Source organism: Zootoca vivipara, chromosome 1 (genome assembly GCF_963506605.1).
Source record: "Zootoca vivipara chromosome 1, rZooViv1.1, whole genome shotgun sequence".
In the NCBI taxonomy this organism is placed as follows: Eukaryota; Metazoa; Chordata; class Lepidosauria; order Squamata; family Lacertidae; genus Zootoca; species Zootoca vivipara.
The window spans coordinates 108367068-108387816 of NC_083276.1; the positions used below are offsets into that span (position 1 = coordinate 108367068).

Sequence of the window (20749 nt, forward strand, 5' to 3'; positions counted from 1 at the left end):
AAGGGCCACGATGCCCAAAATCAGCTGCCCAAAGCTACCAACTTGCTGCCAGGTGGTAGGACCACCCACCCCTGCTGCTACTTACACGGTACATCATATATATATGTGTGTGTGTGTGTGTGTGTGTGTGTATATATAATTTTGTCAGCACCATACCTACACTTCAATAAGTTCTCGGCACATTTTCTATTTTTATTTCTCATCATCTAAGCTGCTCAAGCTCACCAAATGTATTTGCAAGACTGAACAATTAAGCAAAGTACTTTCTCTGTTATAAGAATGTGAAAATATCCATACACTTCATGGTCACAGCCTATTCAGGCAACAATGAAGAGAGGGAATCAGGTGTGAAAGGCAAACTCCCTTAACGTAAGGAGCAATCGCTAGAAATCTGAAGTTCATAGGCCATTTGTATTTTTAAAATATTCACTAGAAAAGTAGCCGCTTAGCTAGGACAATGAACTCTGGGATCTTGTCATGTTTGCTTTCCAGTTAAAAGACAGAGAGAGAGAGAAATGAGAGACTATGTATGTATCAATAGGAGAAACCTCCAGAGGATCTGGAAGATTTCAGAAAAATGCTCTTCTATGACCATCTAAGTTTTGCAGAGTGAGAGCACATGGCTGAATGGCCGGAACACTGAACAGGAGCATTCCACACTGCAACATTTTGTTGCAGGACCCGCCTGTTCTAGCTATCCCATAGTCGTTCCCACATAAGGATGACCTGATCCAAAATTCCACATAAGAACCTGCCTTTTACAGATCCAAGCCAATGATTCTTCTAGCTTAATACTGTCTACCCTGATTGGCAGCAGCTCTCAAGGGTTTCAGGCAGGATTCCCCCCCCCCCAAGTCCTACCTGGAGATTAAACTTGGGAACTTCTTCATGCATGGCAGTTGAGTGGCAACCCTCTCCTACATGTCACTGCCCCCATGTTGTTGTTTTAAATCCTTCTTGAGACTTGCCTGCCATTATGCAAAAGAAACATGGGTAGCATAGTCAACCCATGATTAAGATAATCATGAGACAATTCTGTTCTTCTTACCTCAAGTCAAATATTATACTTGCCATGAGTTCCAGACTTCACACTGAAGGGTTGGGGTGGGTGGGGGCAGAGAGCAACCATCTGTATCAAAAAAAATGTCCTGTACCATACATTCTCTCAAAGTTCCCAGTGTTTAGCTACATTCTAGCATTAGCCAGCACCAAGGTTCACTCAACTGTTTTTCTAAATTAAACCATGGGGTTTATTTGGTCTAATGCGATGAAATTATCTACAAATGATGAACAACTAAGAGTGAGATAAACATGCAGAGAAATGTTTCCGCAGAAGAAAATGTTCCTGGCTTTAAATACCCTTGAGTTTTATTTTGGCACTTGCAATCGTGTTCCAAGGTAGCCCACTTTACCTTGAACTGTTTATTGTGGGGAAGTCACAGCTAGCTTATCTTTGACCAAAGCAAGATTCATCCTTCAGCTGCACATTTACCTTCTATCCCCCCCTCCCCTGGCTGATTTATTTTAATTCATTGTGTCCCAAAGCAACTGACGTGCCACTGAAAATAGAGGCATATTGAAATACGGCTGTGCAGGCCCCAATCCCCGAGCGGTGAGAGTTCCCAAGGGTCTCAGCACATTCCTTGGGTTGGGTCTCCCTGGAAGGAAGGTCATGGCTGTGGTGCCTTTGTGATAGATGGCTCACAGCATTAACACTCCCAACAGACCATGTTCCCTCAGGGGCCCTCTCCAAGCCATAGGTTTGGATTCTGCACGAAGAGCAAGCCAGGGGTCTGTGTCTCTTCCAGCTCCCAGATGACACACTGACCGCCAGTCCTATTGTTATCAAAGTCTCCAATGACATCATGTCCCGTCCCCCAAATCTCCATAATTTTCTATGACTCAACATAACAAACACAGCATACTTGGCTGTCAGGTCTGAGCATTTTGGAAGCTTTTTCTTCGAGGGAATATAATCCTGGAGTTATAAAAATCACGGGCAAGATCCCAAAGATGATATCTAGACTTAACTCCCCCCCCCAACTCAAAACAATACCTTAAGTATCACCTCTCCCCATTAGAACTGACCCCGACCCTGCGCTTGTCATCCGAGGCCCTTCTTTATGTCCTCCATGCCGATTGTGGAATGCTCTCCCCAGAGAGGCTCGCCTGGCGCCATCATTACATGTCTTTAGGCGCCAAGCAAAAACATTTCTCTTTACCCAGGCCTAAGGCTATTAAATATGGCGGTCGCTCCACTGCTCTTTTAAGCCTTGCTGCTGCCTGCCAGAAGTTTGGACTTCGCCCACAGAGTTTTATCCAATGCAAGAATGTTCCATCAGGAAAAGGATTTCTGCTTGCTCAAGAGAATGTTCTCCCCGCACCCCACCCCGCCAATCCTCCCTTAAGACTCTAATGTAGACTCACTAATTCCTATGTACTGCAATTCCAGGCACGCTTACTAAGAAGTTCTGCTTCATTCCGTGGGATTTACTTCTAAATAAATGTGCAAAGAATTGTCCTTTACCTGAGAGTAAGCCTCAGTGAAGAGACTGAGAAACAATCCACAGAAAAGCAAGATAGATGGAGATGCCTCACAAAAGACTTCATCAACAACTGTACACTAGCTTTCACATTTTGTACACCTTCCAACAGTATGAGATTTGGTTTTAAGAAACAACTCTCCCAACTCTCACCAAGTCACACTTTACACCTTCAAGGACTCTGGAAGCATTTGACCTGCTTTTAACTAACCCCTTCATTTTTGAGAAGTTTTTGCTTTCGCAATCAAATGTAACCAGGCTGGACTTTCTAGGCAACTTTCCACTTGCATACATTGAATTTGATCTCACAGTCATCACTGTTCCCAGTGAGTTCAACAGCACTTCTAGCTTGAATCTCATCCAGGGCACTACTTGCGACAGGGTCCCCTCTGGCTGTTTCCATAACCCACTGTTTCAAAGCATGTGTGGTATGCTCTTTTTTGTTGTAAATAAAACTTTACTTACCAAGTCAATGAGAGGGTAGCTGAAAGCACATTCTATCTCAGCAGTGTCAGCAAGCATGTGGATGGGTGATCCAGTAAACATTATATACCTGGGCTTCCAATGGTTTTTTCACAATTAACATGAATTAACTTTATCAGTCATGGGACAAGAAGACAGGCCTTCTTGTCCCATGGGCTAGTTGCTGGTTTAAGATCAGGAAGCAAAGAGTAGAACCAACTTTGGGAAGCAGATCCAAGGTTTTGCATTGGGACCTGTGCATTTTAACTTGTTCTTAATTGACCTAGAAGGAGTGGGCAGTTTGCTGGTACAGTAACACCAAATTACTCAGGGTGGTAAAAGCAAAAGGGGATTGCAAAGAGATCCAAAAGCTTCTCTCCAAAATGGGTGAATGGCCAATTAAATAGCAAATGAGGTTCAGTTTAATTAAGCATAAAGGGATGCAAATTGAGGCAATCAGAAAGGGGCTGTGGTAGCTAAGTTAGGAAAGAAGTAATTCCATGTGCAGCAGCTGCGAAAATACCAAATTCCATGCTAGGGATTATTAGTGGAGAGACAGTACACCAGATAGCAAATAATATTTTTGTTAAACAAACCTCTGATGTAGCCACATTTGGTTTCTCCTTTACAGTTCTGCTTGTCCCGTCCCCAAAAGGATACAATGAAGTTGGAAAAGGCACCAAAAGGGGAAACTAAAATAATCGGGGGGCGGGGGCTACAATACCTTCCTTATGAGGAAAAGGTAAATCAATTTACAAAAAGGATGACAAATAAGAAAGAACCATGATGTTGTAACAGGGTTTCAAATACCAGTTTCCCCGAGGAATTGTTCTGGACACAGGGTCGTGTCCAGAAAGTGGTGTTGGGGGATGAGCGTTCAGACCCCTGGGCTCTCGCTTGTGGGGTGCCTCAGAGTTCCGTCCTCTCCCCCATGCTTTTTAATAACTATATGAAGCTGCTGGGAGAGATCATCAGGGTGTTTGGGCTGGGTGTTCATCAGTATGCGGATGACACCCAGCTCTACCTCTCTTTTAAATCAGAACCAGTGAAGGCGGTGAATGTCCTGTGTGAGTGCCTGGAGGCGGTTGGAGGTTGGATAGCGGTTAACAGATTGAGGTTGAATCCTGACAAGACTGAAGTACTGTTTCTGGGGGACAGGGGGCGGGCGGTTGTGGGGGACTCCCTGATCCTGAACGGGATAAGTGTGCCCCTGAGGGACCAGGTGCGCAGCCTGGGAGTCATTTTGGACTCACAGCTGTCCATGGAGGTGCAGGTCAATTCTGTGTCCAGGGCAGCTGTCTACCAGCTCCATCTGGTACGCAGGCTGAGACCCTACCTGCCCGCAGACTGTCTCACCAGAGTGGTGCATGCTCTGGTTATCTCCCGCTTGGACTACTGCAATGCGCGCTACATGGGGCTACCTTTGAAGGTGACCCAGAAACTGCAATTAATCCAGAATGTGGCAGCCAGACTGGTGACTGGGAGCGGCCACCGGGACCACATAACACCGGTCCTGAGAGATCTACATTGGCTCCCAGTACGTTTCTGAGCAGAATTCAAAGTGTTGTTGCTGACCTTTAAAGCCCTAAACGGCCTTGGTCCTCTATACCTGAAGGAGCGTCTCCACCCCCATCATTCAGCCCGGACACTGAGATCCAGCACCAAGGGCCTTCTGGCGGTTCCCTCACTGCGAGAAGCAAAGCTACAGGAAACCAGGCAGAGGGCTTTCTCGGTAGTGGCACCTGCCTTTTGGAATGCCCTCCCATCAGAGGTCAGAGAGATAAACAACTACCTGACATTTAGAAAATACCTAAAGGCAGCCCTGTTTAGGGAAGTTTTTAATCTGTGATATTTTAATGTGTGTTGGAAGCCGCCCAGAGTGGCGGGGGGGGGGAACCCGGCCAGATGGGTGGGGTATAAATAATAATAAACAAACTCAGCCCTCCAGATGTTTTGGGACTACAATTCCCATCATCCCTGACCACTGGTCCTGTTAGCTAGGGATAATGGGAGTTGTAGTCCCAAAACATCTGGAGGGCCGAGTTTGCCTATGCCTGAATTATGGCAATAGTTCTTCCCTGTCATGGGCCAGGAGTCAGCTTCGCCCGCTGAACAGCCGCCTGAAGGGGGAGAAGGCAGAGTGACTCCACCTGCAGCCGATCAGCCATCAAGGACACAGAGGAGGAGGCAATGGTGAGAACCAGCTGGCTTCAGCCTTCTGAAGCAGAGCTTCCAGCAGTAGTCAGATGCTGTTAAAATAATATTCAGCATGGCGATATATCACAGATCACAATGTGTGGGTGTGCTATATACAAAACCGTGCTGTGGGAAAAACCATGAAGCTGGCCATTGCTTCTCTCATGATTCCTGCTGCCCCTGTTGCTCTGTTACAACAGTAACAGTAAAAGTAAGTGAAAATGGATCCATTATTTTTTTTTACCCCTAAGTAGTGACAGTCGCCAGGACATCACGCTGTTCACCTCTACATAGTTCCATCCTTATTTCAGACATCATGGTATATCGGTATAGTGTGATGTTGAAAACCAGACATTGCTCAGCTCTAATCAGTTTCCCAGATGCTGATTCCCTACTTCAGATCTCCTGCTATCATTAAATTAATAAAAGTAGCCCAGTTCACCCAAGCTTATTTCTCGCTTCCTTATTTCCCTGGGCGATCACAAAGCTTTACTGAATAAATATAGGATTAAGAAGAGTGTCGAAGGTGTGAGGAATCTAACAGTCTATATCTGGGATGGGGAACCAGCAGGCCTCTACATGTTGCTACAGACTACAACTCCCATCATCCATGGTCATTGGCTGTGCTGATGGAAGTTGGAGTCAACAGCATCTGGAGAGCTAACAGAGTCCAAACCCTGGCCTACAAAATGGGAGAGTTGTATGGGCAGAAGGAAGCAAAGGAGTCTAACATCAAATTCAGTGAAACTCACCATTCAAACATAATAGATATTATTACTACTACTACCGATACTACACTGCAAGCTTGCGGCAGTGAACAAACAAGAAAACATTTACTGTGCTAACTGCAAAAGCAAAATCATTCAATATTTCGAATGTGCTCATTTTTATGTACTGGAGTAGTTTTCTCAACAATTTGAGGAAAAAACATCGTTTTCTTTCGCACTTTAACTGTCAGAATTGAGTAAGGCTTACCTGTTTTATCCTGGGATTTGCCTTGGGCAACAGGCTGGCTGACAAAACAGATGTAAACGGAGAGCAGCAAAGCTCTGGGAAGGGATTTGGTATGGATGGGATTTCTAGCACATCAAGTTCTGTCTTTTTCCCCCTATGTTGAGAGATAATAATATATAGTTCATACAAAACAATTCTCTAATTCCAAGCCAAAATGCAAAAAATACAAGAAATGAAAACTGTTTGTGAAGGGGAAATATGCAAAGCTGAGAGACGCAGAGATTTCATTAGGCAGACTTTAAAGGCAGCAAGACTCTGAATCTCAGGGTCATGGGTTCAAGTCCCATGTTGCGCAAAAGATTCCTGCACTGCAGGGGGATGGACTAGATGACCCTGGTGGTCCTTTCCAAATCTATGAATTCAATAAGCACCAGTTCTATTGTCTTTTCAGGGTCTATTGAACACCCTTTCTCTTCCAGCAAACCTTTTAAGTCTATCTTAAGTGTATCCTAGATTGAATATACAGTAAACTTATTTTTACATGTTTTTACTGCTGGTGATTTTATGATTTTGAAGTTATTCATAAATGGAATGAAATTAAATAAGCAAGCAAATAGCCTAACTAGGCAGTTGCTGCTCAATTCTGCCCGATGAAGAGTTCTGTGCACTTTCAAAGCTTGTACAGTCACTCCCCCAAACTCTGGGAAATAACTTTCTATAAAGAAAACAGTAATTGTTTTTGTCACAAGAACAGTGCTAGAATATTGGCTATCGTTGGCCACCATTTCTCATTAATGACGTAGCCAATTCAAAGTCAAAATAAGGCAGGTTCAAGGGTGAGACAAAAATCTTACCATAGAACAATTTCCAGTTATGTCTTCTGGTTTGGGTAAGCTTGAAGTTACAGTCTTAATCCTTAAAGGAATTATATTGTAAAAAGTTCAAGTGAAACCAACCATAGTTAATAGTTAATTTATGAGGATCACAAACATTCTGCTTGATCTCATGAAGTGAGATCCAGCATGTTCAATGGGGCTCATTCCAAAATATGACTGCATAAAAGGGCAACTTTAGACTAATCCCTTGCATACTTACTTTGGGTAAATCCCATTTAAATTCAAATTAATATGAACAGAATCCAGGGCTAGCCCTAGTATGAACCAGTATAAGAGAGCTAGTTCAGGAGGCACATAATAAGAGGGACTCCCATTGATGGTCAGCAAATTTTGGCACCATTCAAATGTTATGTTTCACATCACAAAATGTATTGAACTGTCCCTGACAGGGATCAGGAGTGGCATTTCAGGTAATCTCAAATGCATTGTTTAAGATCTTTTTCCATTAAAGCTTTTAGAACAATAAAAACACGCAGTTGTTCTGATTACCCATTAGAATCAGCACCATAAATACTGGTGATTCTGCTTTAAAGTTATTCTTTAACTTCCCTGCTGCTCTTTACCTGCTAGGCATCTGGAACATATATGGCTCGTAAGGAAAGTTTCTGCATTCATTAATTTCATAAATTAGCAGACAGTGAAAATATAACAGAATAATTTATTCTGCCTTTTTACATGTACGCAATTATAAATCCATCTGACTACTTTACTACAATAAAGGTAAAGGGACCCCTGACCGTTAGCTCCGGCCACGGACAACTCTGGGGTTGTGGCAGTCATCTTGCTTTACTGGCCAAGGGAGCCGGCGTACAGCTTCCGGGTCATGTGGCCAGCATGACTAAGCCGCTTCTGGCGAACCAGAACAGTGCACGGAAACGCCATTTACCTTCCCGCCGGAGTGGTACCTATTTATCTACTTGCACTTTCACATGCTTTTGAACTGCTAGGTTGGCAGGAGCAGGGACCGAGCAACGGGAGCTCAATACAGCCTTAATAATAATAATAATAATAATAATAATAAATCCATAAAATTTATATGCTGCTTGATTGTAAGAAATCTCAAATGCCAAATACACAAATGTCTCCATATACAAATAAGTCTGTATAACCCATCTAATTTAAACAGTCAAAAGGCAAGTCTAAAGAGAATGCTACTAGAAGAACCTGGGTGTTTTCAGAATGCCACTTTTTCAGGGGGGATTCAATCACATACCAATAAATTCAGGTTGCAAAGTTAAAATTGATTTGGCATTCATATACGGTTGTGTATGCTGATGGGTTTGGTTGGTGCTTTTTGGTCCAGTTGGCCTCCTGTAGTTTTTGCCCCAATCTAGCTGCTGGGTGGAGCTTTTCCCTCAGTCTAGTTATGTTATAATAAAGCAAGGTTTTGTTTGAAAGCCTGGGGTATGTACAGTATTGTTTTCTCCCTGAGCCAACACAACATGCACAACAATCCCCCCTCCCCACAACACACAAGTCAGACTTTTTGCAATAAGGAAATGGATTATGCCTTATTTTGCAATATGGGGAAAGCCCTGAAAAGTGGAATAACACACTTGCTTGATGGAATATCGTCTCATCTCCCCACACACATATCAGAATGAATGCTCCATTGGTAGCAAATATCATCTGATCTCCCCAAGAAGTTCAGTGCAAACAAATCAGGTGGTCTGGAAGCAGCCCCAGTCTCATTAAGCATGACAAAAGTGAACATGAAACAATGGTGCCACAATTCACTTTCAGAAAATTATCCTTGTCACTTGACTCCTTGTCAGAAAGTTCTTTTGTCATGGTAAACAGAACCCAGTACTCTCTATTCCCCAGGTAAGATTTAGCAGTAGAGTGCCCCACCCTTGCGTGTGGAAAATGTTGTTAACATAAAAGAATGCCAATCACTAAACCCACTGAAATAGTAACTTTTAAAAATCCATACAAAGTGACAGTTTGATGGGATTTTCTACCACATACCTTCAACCCAATTTTACTTCCAAAATTGAATCCAATATATAATTACACAGGCCTCCGAAACATTTCTAGCAGTTCTGTGCTGATGTCAACCTTCCCCCAATTGTTCAAAGGCACCCAAGCTCTTTGCCTTGAGTTTCACCTAGTTCAGACAGGGCCCCTGCCAGAGATTCTTTGGCCCACAGGTGCCCAAAGTGAGATCACCTGTTCAGAAGGGAAGGCTTGCAGCTCTGACTCTTGCTGGGGGGGGGGGTGAATGAGGAGGAGAGAGGCCCTAAAAAAAGAGGGGGGGCTGTGGCCTGGCAGATGATGCAGGAATGACTACCAGCAGCTCCAGCCAGGATGGCCAATAACCAGAGATTAGGAGAGCTGTAGCCCAAACTGGAAGTTGTCCACCATGTTGTCCACCCCTGCTCTGAAACGAATGGACTTTCCCCCTGCTCGCCAGAGAGAAAATCTACCTGCTCATCTAATAACCCAGCCTTCTGTTTCATGGGATCATAGAATTGTAGAGCGGGAAGGGACCCCGAGGGTCATCCACTCCAACCCCCCTGCAATGCAGGAATCTCAACTGAAGCATCCATGAGTCAAGATGAGCCACCCGACGTCTCCAGCGTTAACCAGCAGACATCTCGGCAATTGTCCTCTCCCCTCTTGCTATCATTAAGATACACTCCCCCTGCACATGGAGGCTTCTTCCAGTAGCTCTCCCAGGGCTCTGAGGCGTCCTCTTTGCTCCCTACCTAGGATCCCCTAACTTGAAAGGATGACCCTCCTTTGTACTTGAAGCCCTCCCTCCCTCCCCCCACTTTCCACCAGGCGCCCAAAGCGGCCAGGTTTACCTGTCTTCCCTGAGGCGAGCCGAGAGGAGGGGGGCCGCTGGCGTGAGCCAAGGCGAGAAGGCGAGCTCTCCGAGGCGGCGACCCCCGACGCCCTTCGGGGAAAGTCCTCCACGCCGCTCCACCGCAACCCTCCCCGCGCTGCTCCGCAAACCTGCCGCCACAGGGGTAGCCATCACCCCCCCCCCTCCAAGCCGGTTGCTGCTGCTGCTGTGGTCGCCTCCTCCTCCTCCTCTGCTGCAGCTCCTAAAGGCACATCTGCATCCCTCCTGGGCCAGTCGGGATCCCGGGGCCGGAGGTGCCCGCTGGCGGCTGCTCTTGCGCGGGAGAGACCGGCCCCGGCGGCGGCGGCGCACACCTTCCCTTCTTCCTTCGCCCGGCTCTCGGCCAAGCCCCACGTGCGGCGTTCAGCGAGAAGGGGAGGAGCCGCCCGAGAAGCCAGCGAAGAGGTGATTCCCCGCGTGGAAGTCCAGGGCGGGGCTGCCGGTGGGGGGGGAGAGAACCAGAGATCGGTGGGCCGGAGGGGCTGCCACGGGCCGGAGGGGCACGGGAGGCAACCTCTCCCACCCACCTACCGACCGCCTCTCTAACTGGCACTTGAAACCAGGTCGTGGAGGCTGAGAGAGCCAGTGCACACACTTACCTGGGAGTAACGCCACCGACCACAAAAGGACTTACTTCTGAGTAAACATGCTATGGGGTGGGTGCGCCCCCATCCCACCCCATAATTGCTCTCCTGTGCGCTGTCCATTATTACGGAGAAGTGAACCCCATTGATTCCGGTGAGGCTTACTAGTTCCTCTAATAATCTGTCCTCATCTTTTATCTAGCGCTGGACAATTTTGTACAATGCACAACCGCATTGTCGTTTTGATTTTTATTTTATTTTTTAATCCTGGAAGCTGGCCCATAATGTTTTGGGGTTGTTGTTTTTTTGCCAAAGGGCAGCTTGTAATAAATTACATAAATAAAGGTGCATATAATTTCGCTCATGCGTACCTTCCGACATTTCTCTGATGAAAATAGGGGCATACTATTCAATAAATAATAATAATAAATAATAATTTTATTATTTATATCCTGCCTATCTGACTGGGTTGCCCCAACCACTATGGGCAGCTTCCAATGGTATATAAAAACACAATAAAACTATACAGGGCTGCTTTCAGATGTCTTCTAAAGGTTATCTCCTTCCCTCAGGGGCCGCATAACTCCATACTCTCCAACATTTCTTTGATGAGAATAGGGATGTCCTAAGGAAAAGCAGGATATTCCGGGATCAAATCAGAAACTGGGACGGCTTCTGTAAATTCAGCAATGTCCCTGGAAAATAGGGACACTTGGAGGCTCTGTTCATGTAGCCACAGCCTCTCCATACTTACTCAGAAGTCCCAATTATGTTTAAAAGACTGTCCCTGGTCAACCTGCAGGTCAGGCATCCCCAAACTCTGCTCTCCAGATGTTTTGGGACTACAACTCCCATCATCCCTAGCTAACAGGACCAGTGGTCAGGGATGATAGGAGTTGTAGTCCCAAAACATCTGGAGAGCAGAGTTTGGGGATGCCTGCTGTAGGTGAATGAGTGGCAAGTGGTGCCACCATAGGAGGAATTTGTGCCATGAATCCAGCCCAGTCAGCAGGGCTCCGATGAGCATTGTAGTGTTGAGGCCCATCATGTGCATCCAGATGAGCATCTCTGCTCTCATTGGATATGAGCACAGCCATAAGGAGAGCACTGCTGGATTCTGCCAAAGGCCCATCTGGTCCAGCACTCCAGATGCTCACGGGAAGACCACAACCATCTGCTTTTGCAAAGAAGTCACTCTTCCTAGATTTTTTTGGGGGGGTATGGCTGGATCCAGAGAAGAGTGGGAGTCCTTTTCCCAGCCCCCACCCTGAGAGGTCTTCCCTTCCCCTCCTCTTGCAGAGGGTCCTTCACCAACCATCCATCACCTTCCTATGTATGCAAACCCCTCATTAACCCAGTGTAGAGGATTAAGAAACACACACATACACAAAGCAGAGCAAAACAAAAGCAAGAACAAAGCAGAAAAGGAAAGATAACAAGAGATAAAAACATTAAAGGAGTACATTTTTTAATATAAAAAGGAATAAAAAATACTTACCAGCCCCCCAATATTTTATTCAAGCTGGCACCACTGCAGCTATCCATCTGTATCTATGAGAATATTTTGAAGAACTCTTGTTGTGCAATTCTGTAGTATTAGCTGGCTTGCTATTTTTCAATTTCACAATTTTTATCGATAACCAACCTGGTTCTGCATGTTGTGCCAGAGTATGTTCTTGAACAGAAGCTTTTTTTAATAAAAAAAAAGGAAGAAAGCAATTCATTGATCTCAGTAAATCTGAATTACCATAGTTTCTTACTAGTTTTAAAGGAGCAAAAATAGAAAGTTGGATTTTTTTAAGCAGCTTGTAAAGAAGAAGTTTTTTTCAAGGAATAAAATGTTGGCTGATGATTATTCCAGGCACAGAATGAAGGCTTTAATGTGGTGCTATCAGTGGCATTTGTGTGATGGGGAGCAGGATGCATGTGGTTGTGAAGTTGCTAAAAACAGAACAATCAAGAGACCAAAGGATTTATCCCCAGGCTTCCCTTTTCATGCTGCAAGATGTGCCCTAGATGTGATTCTGTTTATGCAACTTACTAAGTTTATGTTTTATTGGAATGCAGTTTTGCATCCAACCACTTGCCAGTTTTTAAAGGGAATCCCATATAAAACCAGCAATTACTTTAAACCATTTTATAGACATGTTTTCTATAGTTTTAATTTGAACACTGTCAAAATTAAAGCTTCCTCATTTCATACAGTCAGACTGCCTGACTCACAGCCCTTTGGATTCCCTCTTTATGAAAGGACACCCACGCATATATCAATGTTCCTATAAAACCTGGTTGGTTTTAATTAAAGTGGCTCAATGTGGAGGAAGAAGTGAATGAACCCTCATATTTTTGTACCTTCCACACATCTCATCTTACGCTATGTTTTAAATAATAATAATTATTATTATTATCAGTCATTCAACACAGGGTTTATTCTAACGTGCAGCTAGGCACATTTTGTGCCGTGTCAAAAAATGTCTGCAAGGCCACATAATTTGTTATGTGGCTGGGCATATGGGATTTAAGAAGGAGCTAGGTAAAGGTAAAGGGACCCCTAACCATTAGGTCCAGTCGCAGACGACTCTGGGGTTGTGGCGCTCATCTCACTTTATTGGCCAAGGCGTCATGTGGAGGCGGGCGGGTGTGGAGGACTCCCTGGTCCTGAATGGGGTAACTGTGCCCCTGAAAGACCAGGTGCGCAGCCTGGGAGTCATTTTAGACTCACAGCTGTCCATGGAGGCACAGGTCAACTCCGTGTCCAGGGCAGCTGTTTATCAGCTCCATCTGGTACGCAGGCTGAGTCCTTACCTGCCCAGTGACTGTCTCTCCAGAGTGGTGCATGCTCTAGTTATCTCTCGCTTGGACTACTGCAATGCGCTCTACGTGGGGCTACCTTTGAAGGTGACCCGGAAACTACAACTAATCCAGAATGCGGCAGCTAGACTGGTGACTGGGAGCGGCCGCCGAGATCACATAACACCGGTCCTAAAAGACCTACATTGGCTCCCAGTACGTTTCCGAGCACAATTCAAAGTGTTGGTGTTGACCTTTAAAGCCCTAAATGGCCTCGGTCCGGTATACCTGAAGGAGCGTCTCCACCCCCATCGTTCTGCCCGTACACTGAGGTCCAGCTCCGAGGGCCTTCTGGCGGTTCCCTCATTACGAGAAGCCAAGTTACAGGGAACCAGGCAGAGGGCCTTCTCGGTAGTGGCACCCACCCTGTGGAATGCCCTCCCACTAGAGGTCAAAGAGAACAATTACCAGACCTTTAGAAGGCATCTCAAGGCAGCCCTGTTTAGGGAAGCTTTTAATGTTTGATGGATTTCTGTATTTTAGAATTTCTGTTTTTTTGGAAGCCGCCCAGAGTGGCTGGGGGAACCCGGCCAGATGGGCGGGGTATAAATAATAAATTATTATTATTATTATTATTACAGTTTCTGGGGCATGTGGCCAGCATGACTAAGCCGCTTCTGGCGAACCAGAGTAGCGCACGGAAACGCCGTTTACCTTCCCACCGGAGCAGTACCTATTTATCTACTTGCACTTTGATGTGCTTTCGAACTGCTAGGTTGGCAGGAGCAGGGACTGAACAACGGGAGATCGGCAAGCCCTAGGGCTAGGCTCTGTGGTTTAACCCACAGTGCCACCTGCGTCCCTAATAAGGAGCTAGGTAGTTTCTAAAAAAGAAATGGATGGGCAAAGGAACTTGTAGGCTGAAAGGATGTATAAAGGATAGGGAACATATGGGTTAAAAGGAAACAAGATTTATCCTCTGCCCTTCTCAAAGCATCCCTATGTCTGCAAGGAACTCTTTCCAAAGGCAAAGTGGTACAGTTCAGTGGTCCAAAACCCTGTGGTCCAAAAACTGTCTCCAGAAGCTACAGTTCTCCTCAGGCCTTGAATGTGGCTCCTTCCTGCTCAGTCATTCAGTAGAACTTAGGCCTGGTAGCACAGTTAGTTCTCTCTTTCTTTTAAGCAGACCGGTTGGCAAATTACAGGACAGGACAGGCCCTCAACTCTTCTTTCAGCTCTCTGCACATGTGCCTCCTTATCCTTCCTTTTCCAACTCTTCTGTTGCTTTTAAAAAAATTAACAGCAGCTGCAGCGTAGGGCAGGTTTCTGTTTTGTCATGCTACAGTTCCCCAGGTTCCTCGAGCTTTGCTCCTTATTCTTGTTGTCCTTCACTTATCCTGGAGAACTTAACCTTGAAGAGGACTCATTTCACATGACTAGACTTCTGGAACGTTTGTAGCAAAAGCATGCCATCAACAGATCACCCTAATCTGTGAAATGCTTGGGTGATAATAAAATTGTAGAGTTGGAAGGGACCTTAAGGATCATCTAGTCCAACCCCCTGCAATGCCATGTGGGGATCGAACCTCATCAGCACCACACTCTAGCCAACTGAGTGATGTTAAAAGATTTTGTTGTTTTTCGTCGTTTTGTCCAGTCCAACTCTTCATGACCCCATGGACCAGAACACGCCAGGCACACCTGTCTTCCACTGCCTCCCGCAGTTTGGTCAGATTCGTGTTGGTAGCTTCGAGAACACTGTCCAACTCCAACCATCTCGTTCTCTGCCGTCCCCTTCTCCTTGGGCCTACAATCTTTCCCAACATCAGGGTCTTTTCCAGGGAGTCTTCTCTTCTCATGAGGTGGCCAAAGTATTGGAGCCTCAGCTTCAGGATCTGTCCTTCCAGTGAGCACTCAGGGCTGATTTCCTTAAGGTTTGATCTTCTTGCAGTCCATGGGACTCTCAAGAGTCTCCTCCAGCACCATAACTCAAAAGCATCAATTTTTCGGCGATCAGCCTTCTTTCTTTGGCCCCAGGTAAAAGATTTTACCTGGGGCCAAAGGGATGTTCATGAAGGTTCTTGGCACATCTCACTGGGGAGAACATTTCACCGAGGGGGGGATTTTTTGGGGGAGTGGTGGTGGTGTTGGTGAGATAAAAATGATAAGTAAATTGTCTTTTGAAAAAGACATGGGCACATATAGTGTTGATCAAATCATCTGTAAATTAAAATGCAGTTCAGAAGCAACCTTCCTAACTATTCTAGTTACCGTAATCAAAACATCTCCCTTCAGTAGTTGCTTAGGAGACATTCCAATTTCTAATCTAGCCATTTTGCTACTGCTATATAAAATAATAACTTTTGCAGTACAAATAATCTTTCTACTTGATGGAATCTCTAACTTATAAGCATTTCAGCAAGCAAAAGGAACATCATGTTGTAGTTCAGAACAACCAGATGAGAAGGCTTTTTGATTATAAAATAGAATATGAACATATGAAAAGGGGATTTAAATCTAGATCAGAATTCAAACCATCAAATTTAAAGTGGGGTTTGACTGAGGAGCAAATAACTCTGATGGTTATGGGATCTGAGCCACAGAAACGAAGGACACAGATGCATCCTTTCCATGGACAATAAATCCCACTGTGTTCAGCGAAGCTTCCTCCCTGGCAACTGTATTTACTATTGTAGGACGAGGGATGTTCATACAACATTACAGCTACAATCCTATATAGGCCCCACTGAACACAGTGGGACTTACATCTGAGTAAACAGGCATAACATTGCACTCTAAGTTGCAGTGTATAAAATTGCCATTCACAACTAAAGATATAATCCTATGCGCTATTATGTGGGAATTAGACCATTTGGACCCAGTATGACAATAAATCCACAGAATCTCTGCAAGAGCCATCAAAACGCACAAATGTTATACTATTTCTATCACAAGTTTCCCACATGTCCGTTTGTGACAAAAATTAGGAGAATTTAGAAATGGAGTGTACATTAATCCTCTGTCAGTATACCACCATCTCTAGGACATGACATGACTTGGCTCTACTGCAGCCCTTCTCAGTGGAGGTTTTCTTTCTTGGTTTTTACAGGATGAGATGACAAAGATGACAGCATTGTCCAATAAATCTGTGCAAGACGCGAATACTGTTTGGCATTAAAAATCCTACACTGTTACAGCCCAATTTAAGAGGCAATTTCATGAAGCCAGAACACACACAAAAGGCTTTGACTCTCATAGGCAACTTCTACCCAGGAAATTGCTCTGCTTGCCACTTTGTGATTAACCTGAAAGGATAATTAAGGCCAGTAAGTGCATTTTAGGGTTAATTTTGCAGCTGTTCGAATTGCCTTATTATTACAGTAAAAGTGTTAAGCAAAGCATGACATCTCATTTTAGAAAGTGCAAGGTAGTCAGGCCACAAAAGTTACAGTAAGGGTTCCTGAAAATTTCCAAAGCATTGGAGAGTTATGCTTTTGCACATCACAATAGCTGTAAATTGTACAGCGTTCCCCCACCCCACCCCCCTTATAATATTTTCCAGCACTGGCTGACACGGTGGGAAATCAGATGTTCCCACATTCAGCCATGCAGGCAGGAAGATCTCTTGAATAATAAGCGCCAAAATAAATGCAACCATTAACATGAGCCTCATCTGCTGGACATTTTAGCCTTGAAAAATCTCTGAAAACATCTCTGTCTGGAACGCAAATTGCAACGGAAGATATAAATACATAACCTTTACATCCACATGACCTCCCCATATTTGGCAAACAGCTCTGCAGCAAACAGCTGAGATTTCTTACTTTGTGCATGTAAGTGGGACCATTTGGAAATGTGTGTCAGATTGCACTGGAGAGGACTGGTGGGTGGTGGAAGAAATAATTTCAGGCGAGTGTGTTTGCAAAGTAGAAGGTTGTTGCTAGGTTAAAAGGCTTTAAAGACTTAGGGCACAACTGCTTGATGCAAATTTGCATATGACTATTTATATGCACAGGTGCAAATATACTTGCAGAGAGAAAAACCTCTGGCTCATGCTTGCAGGACTTACTCTGAGTAATGGAGTGCAACATGATGCTTTGAGCCAGTATACTGGATGGACCCTCTGGAATTTAAGATTGTGAGCAGCCGGGGTCCCCATTTTGCATTGTGTCCAGCTGCCCTTTAAGCAAAGGATGAAGGGCCCCCATGAAGAGCATAAGAAATCCACTAGCAGCATGAGTTGTGGATAAGACAGACAGCAGCTCAGTAACAGCAGGGTCCCACTCTGACGTTCGTTATCTGGCTTCACGAATGTATAAGGCAGGAAGTGATGGGAAAGAGGCTCTGCCTGAGGTTCTGAAGAGTAGACAATATTATGTTAAGGGTGAGTTGGCTGAGTTGAATTTTGCTATTATAATGAGAAAATTGGGGGGGGGGTAGGGAGTAGGTTCTATAGCTGTAGCACATAGCTGGGAAATGTTTCAAAGGACTGATTTCAAATATACCAGTGCTGCAGAGGTACATTTGAGAACAGTCCAAGATTTCAACAGGGGACACCTTCCCTCCTACCTGGAGATCCACCAAATTTCTAATACAGTGCTTTTATTGCCTGTGTTTTATTGTATTACAATTTAGAATTGCACAGAAATCAAATTATAATACAGTAATGCAATGTAAGAAAGACACAATAAAACAGAATTAAAAATCAATGTTTAATGCAATGGACATGCCATCTCTTCTGTCTTCAACCACAAATCCAGACATGCAGGGCCGGCCCTATGGCAAGGCTGGGTGGTGCAGGGTGCCAGGGTGCCAGGGGGGCGCTGTGCTGCTGAGCCTGCGGCAGCCGCGCTCCCAAATGGGGCGGGGGGCGCCGGAGGGATCTTCGCACCGTGGCGCCAGGGCTTAAGACAGCCCTGCAGACATGCTATGGATCACTTGAATGAGCTTACCAACCACTGGTGGTCCACAGACCACAACTTTAAAACCCTACTCCAATATACCTTAACAGTAAATATAAACAGAACTGAAAATTTGACATTTTTAAAAAGAGAAAATTAGTCACTGCTGTTAAAAGATGAAGGGGGAGTCAGCTCCTATGTTTTCCTCAAGGTTGGGATAATTCAAAAATAGCAGAAGACATTTGGGGCTTTTTCAGGTAAGTTGTGAACTCCTTCTGGCATCCTCATCAGATTTTTTATTCTTCTTCAATTAACAATGCATCCACTAAATATGCACAAGTTGTATGCAGCCCTTAATGTTTTAGTGTGTTTTTAATATCCTGTTGGAAGCCGCCCAGAGTGGCTGGGGAGGCCTGGCCAGATAGGCGGGTTATAAGTAATAAATAAAATAATAATAAAACAGCAGCAACAGCAGCGACAACAACAACTTTTGAGAACCTTAGCTGTCAGTGGTGGCTGAGGCTACTGGACCTGATAAGACTTTGCAGATCACAGGGTGTGGTCCAAAAAATATCATAGGATTTGGCCAAGTTGCTTTCTTTTTCTCCCTTTCTCCCTCTCTTGTAAAGATACTGTGCCTTACTTTGATTCAAAAGGGTTCCTGCTGCCACCAGATACTCAAAGTTGTATAAATACATCTAAGTATCTTACCTTGGTTGAGAAGGGGTCCCTGTTATCAGAATTTCTAATGTGGCTTCATGCCACCATAGCTGTGTGCACACTGTTTTTCTTGTTGTAGTTAATGCTGAGAGAGGAATGATCTTGTGTTCTGCACGAGGGGGATCCATAGCTGGGATGGCCTTGAATGCAGGAAGTCCCACTTTCACTTCCTGACAACTCCAGCTAAAACGATCAGTTGACAGGAAAGACCTCTATTTACCAGAGACCCTGAAGAGCCACTCCCAGTCAGAATGGACAGTGCTGGGCTAGATGTAGTCTCAGCTGATGCAAGGCAGTTTCTTGTTCCTGAGCACCCTTGTATGATGCACCCTCTTATTGCCAGTCTCTGGGTCTCAAATGGATGTGGGCGCAGACCACGTTTGAAAAGGACACAAAGCTCTGGTAGTCCTTTAAAGACTTAGGGCAGACAACCTGTTTATTGAAACAGTCACCCAATTTGTTTGCAGCGAGACTGCTTAGCAAGCATCCATTCTGGTCTGTGGGGAGGGTAGCATTGTGTCAAAGCAAGTGTTATCCCAGAGTTTCCCCTGCATTCTACCTTTTTCCCTTACTGCAAAAAGTCTGTTGTTTGAGGGGAGCAGGTTTGTACCGGTAGTGTATGACTTCCCAATCAAATACAATTGTGCAACCTGAATTTGGCCATATGTGATTCAACTCCATCCCCAAAGAGCGACAGCCTGGAAGCTCCCCAATTTGTTGGAACAGGGGTTTGTTTTTTAAAAAAACACAACACCAAAAATAAAACCACATTTGCCTTGGTGGCCATTTCCATTATTATAACCAGATAACCATCAGACTCACTGGCAGGTATTTATTTCCAGCTGTTATTATAGAATATTGTTAGCGTTTATTTATAGCTGCTACAGTTATTCTGCACAATTACCCCCTACTGTATTTCTTTAATAGCAATTAGACAGGTTGCCTGTGATGAGAAACTGTAAACTATTTGGGTGAACTTCACACTTCAAAGTGATTCTCCATCCCTTGAATCTTTTAGCATTTCATTCAACGCGAGATTCATCTACGAAAAGAAAATCCAAATTTAGGTTCTAGGAAACACAGGAGTTCTTCTGCCTGCTGTGCCTCTTTCCCTAATTGTGTCAAATGATAGAAGCAGAACCCTGTACTATTTTTGCATTTTAGCTGAGACAACTGAGAGAATTGTTAATGTGCTGTTCTCAGCATGTTACACATCTGCACCTTAGCAGCAAAATTGTGTATTCAAAATTTGTAAAATTCTTCTTATATTAATTGCCTCTAAGGTCTGGGCAGCAAGCAGTCTCAGGGAATCCCACCTTTTCTCATATGAACCTGCCCTGGGCTAAGGGCAGACAACATGGTTTCTACCAGGAGCAAGACCCTTTAATAGTAGTAGTAGTAGTAGTAGTAGTGATGATGATGATGTTCCTCTTTTGTCACTTTTCAGATACTGTACATATAAAAGTAATTTATATGTAAAGCAAGAAGATTTTGTGCACACAGGCATGAATTGATGGAATCAGTAGGCATGCACCTGTTTAGTGTGGACCTTGGCAATTTCGCCTCCCAACATTGCCTGGGAAGAGCCATTGCTCAGTGACAGAACACGTTTGAATGCAGAAAGTCTTGTTTTCAATTCCTTGCTTGCATCTACAGGCCGGTTATGGAACCTAAGGTAGCAAAGGATGGGAAAGGCGTTAAGGATAATGATTTAATTTCCTAAAATGGGAACGTTTACTTATGTTAAATTACTGCATACCTTTAACATGGGTGTGGGCCCCCCTCGGACAGTAGCTCTCAAGCGATTGGCTGACTATGAATCCCATGAGAGAGGCATCCCATTTCTGTTGTGACT

General features: G+C 44.6%; 1 protein-coding gene across 1 annotated transcript in view; it reads right to left on the minus strand.

Moving 5' to 3' along the window:
* The window catches only part of GRB14 (growth factor receptor bound protein 14), a 48220-nt gene extending 37965 nt beyond the window's left edge, over positions 1-10255 (minus strand). Inside the window, exons 1-2 of the mRNA XM_060280225.1 lie at positions 9859-10255; positions 6177-6309 (exon numbers count right to left, since the gene is read on the minus strand). Coding sequence (XP_060136208.1) covers positions 6177-6309; positions 9859-10031 — 306 coding nt within the window. The 5' untranslated portion in view covers positions 10032-10255. The remainder of the gene's footprint in view (positions 1-6176; positions 6310-9858) is intronic.
* Positions 10256-20749: the final 10494 nt, after the last annotated feature.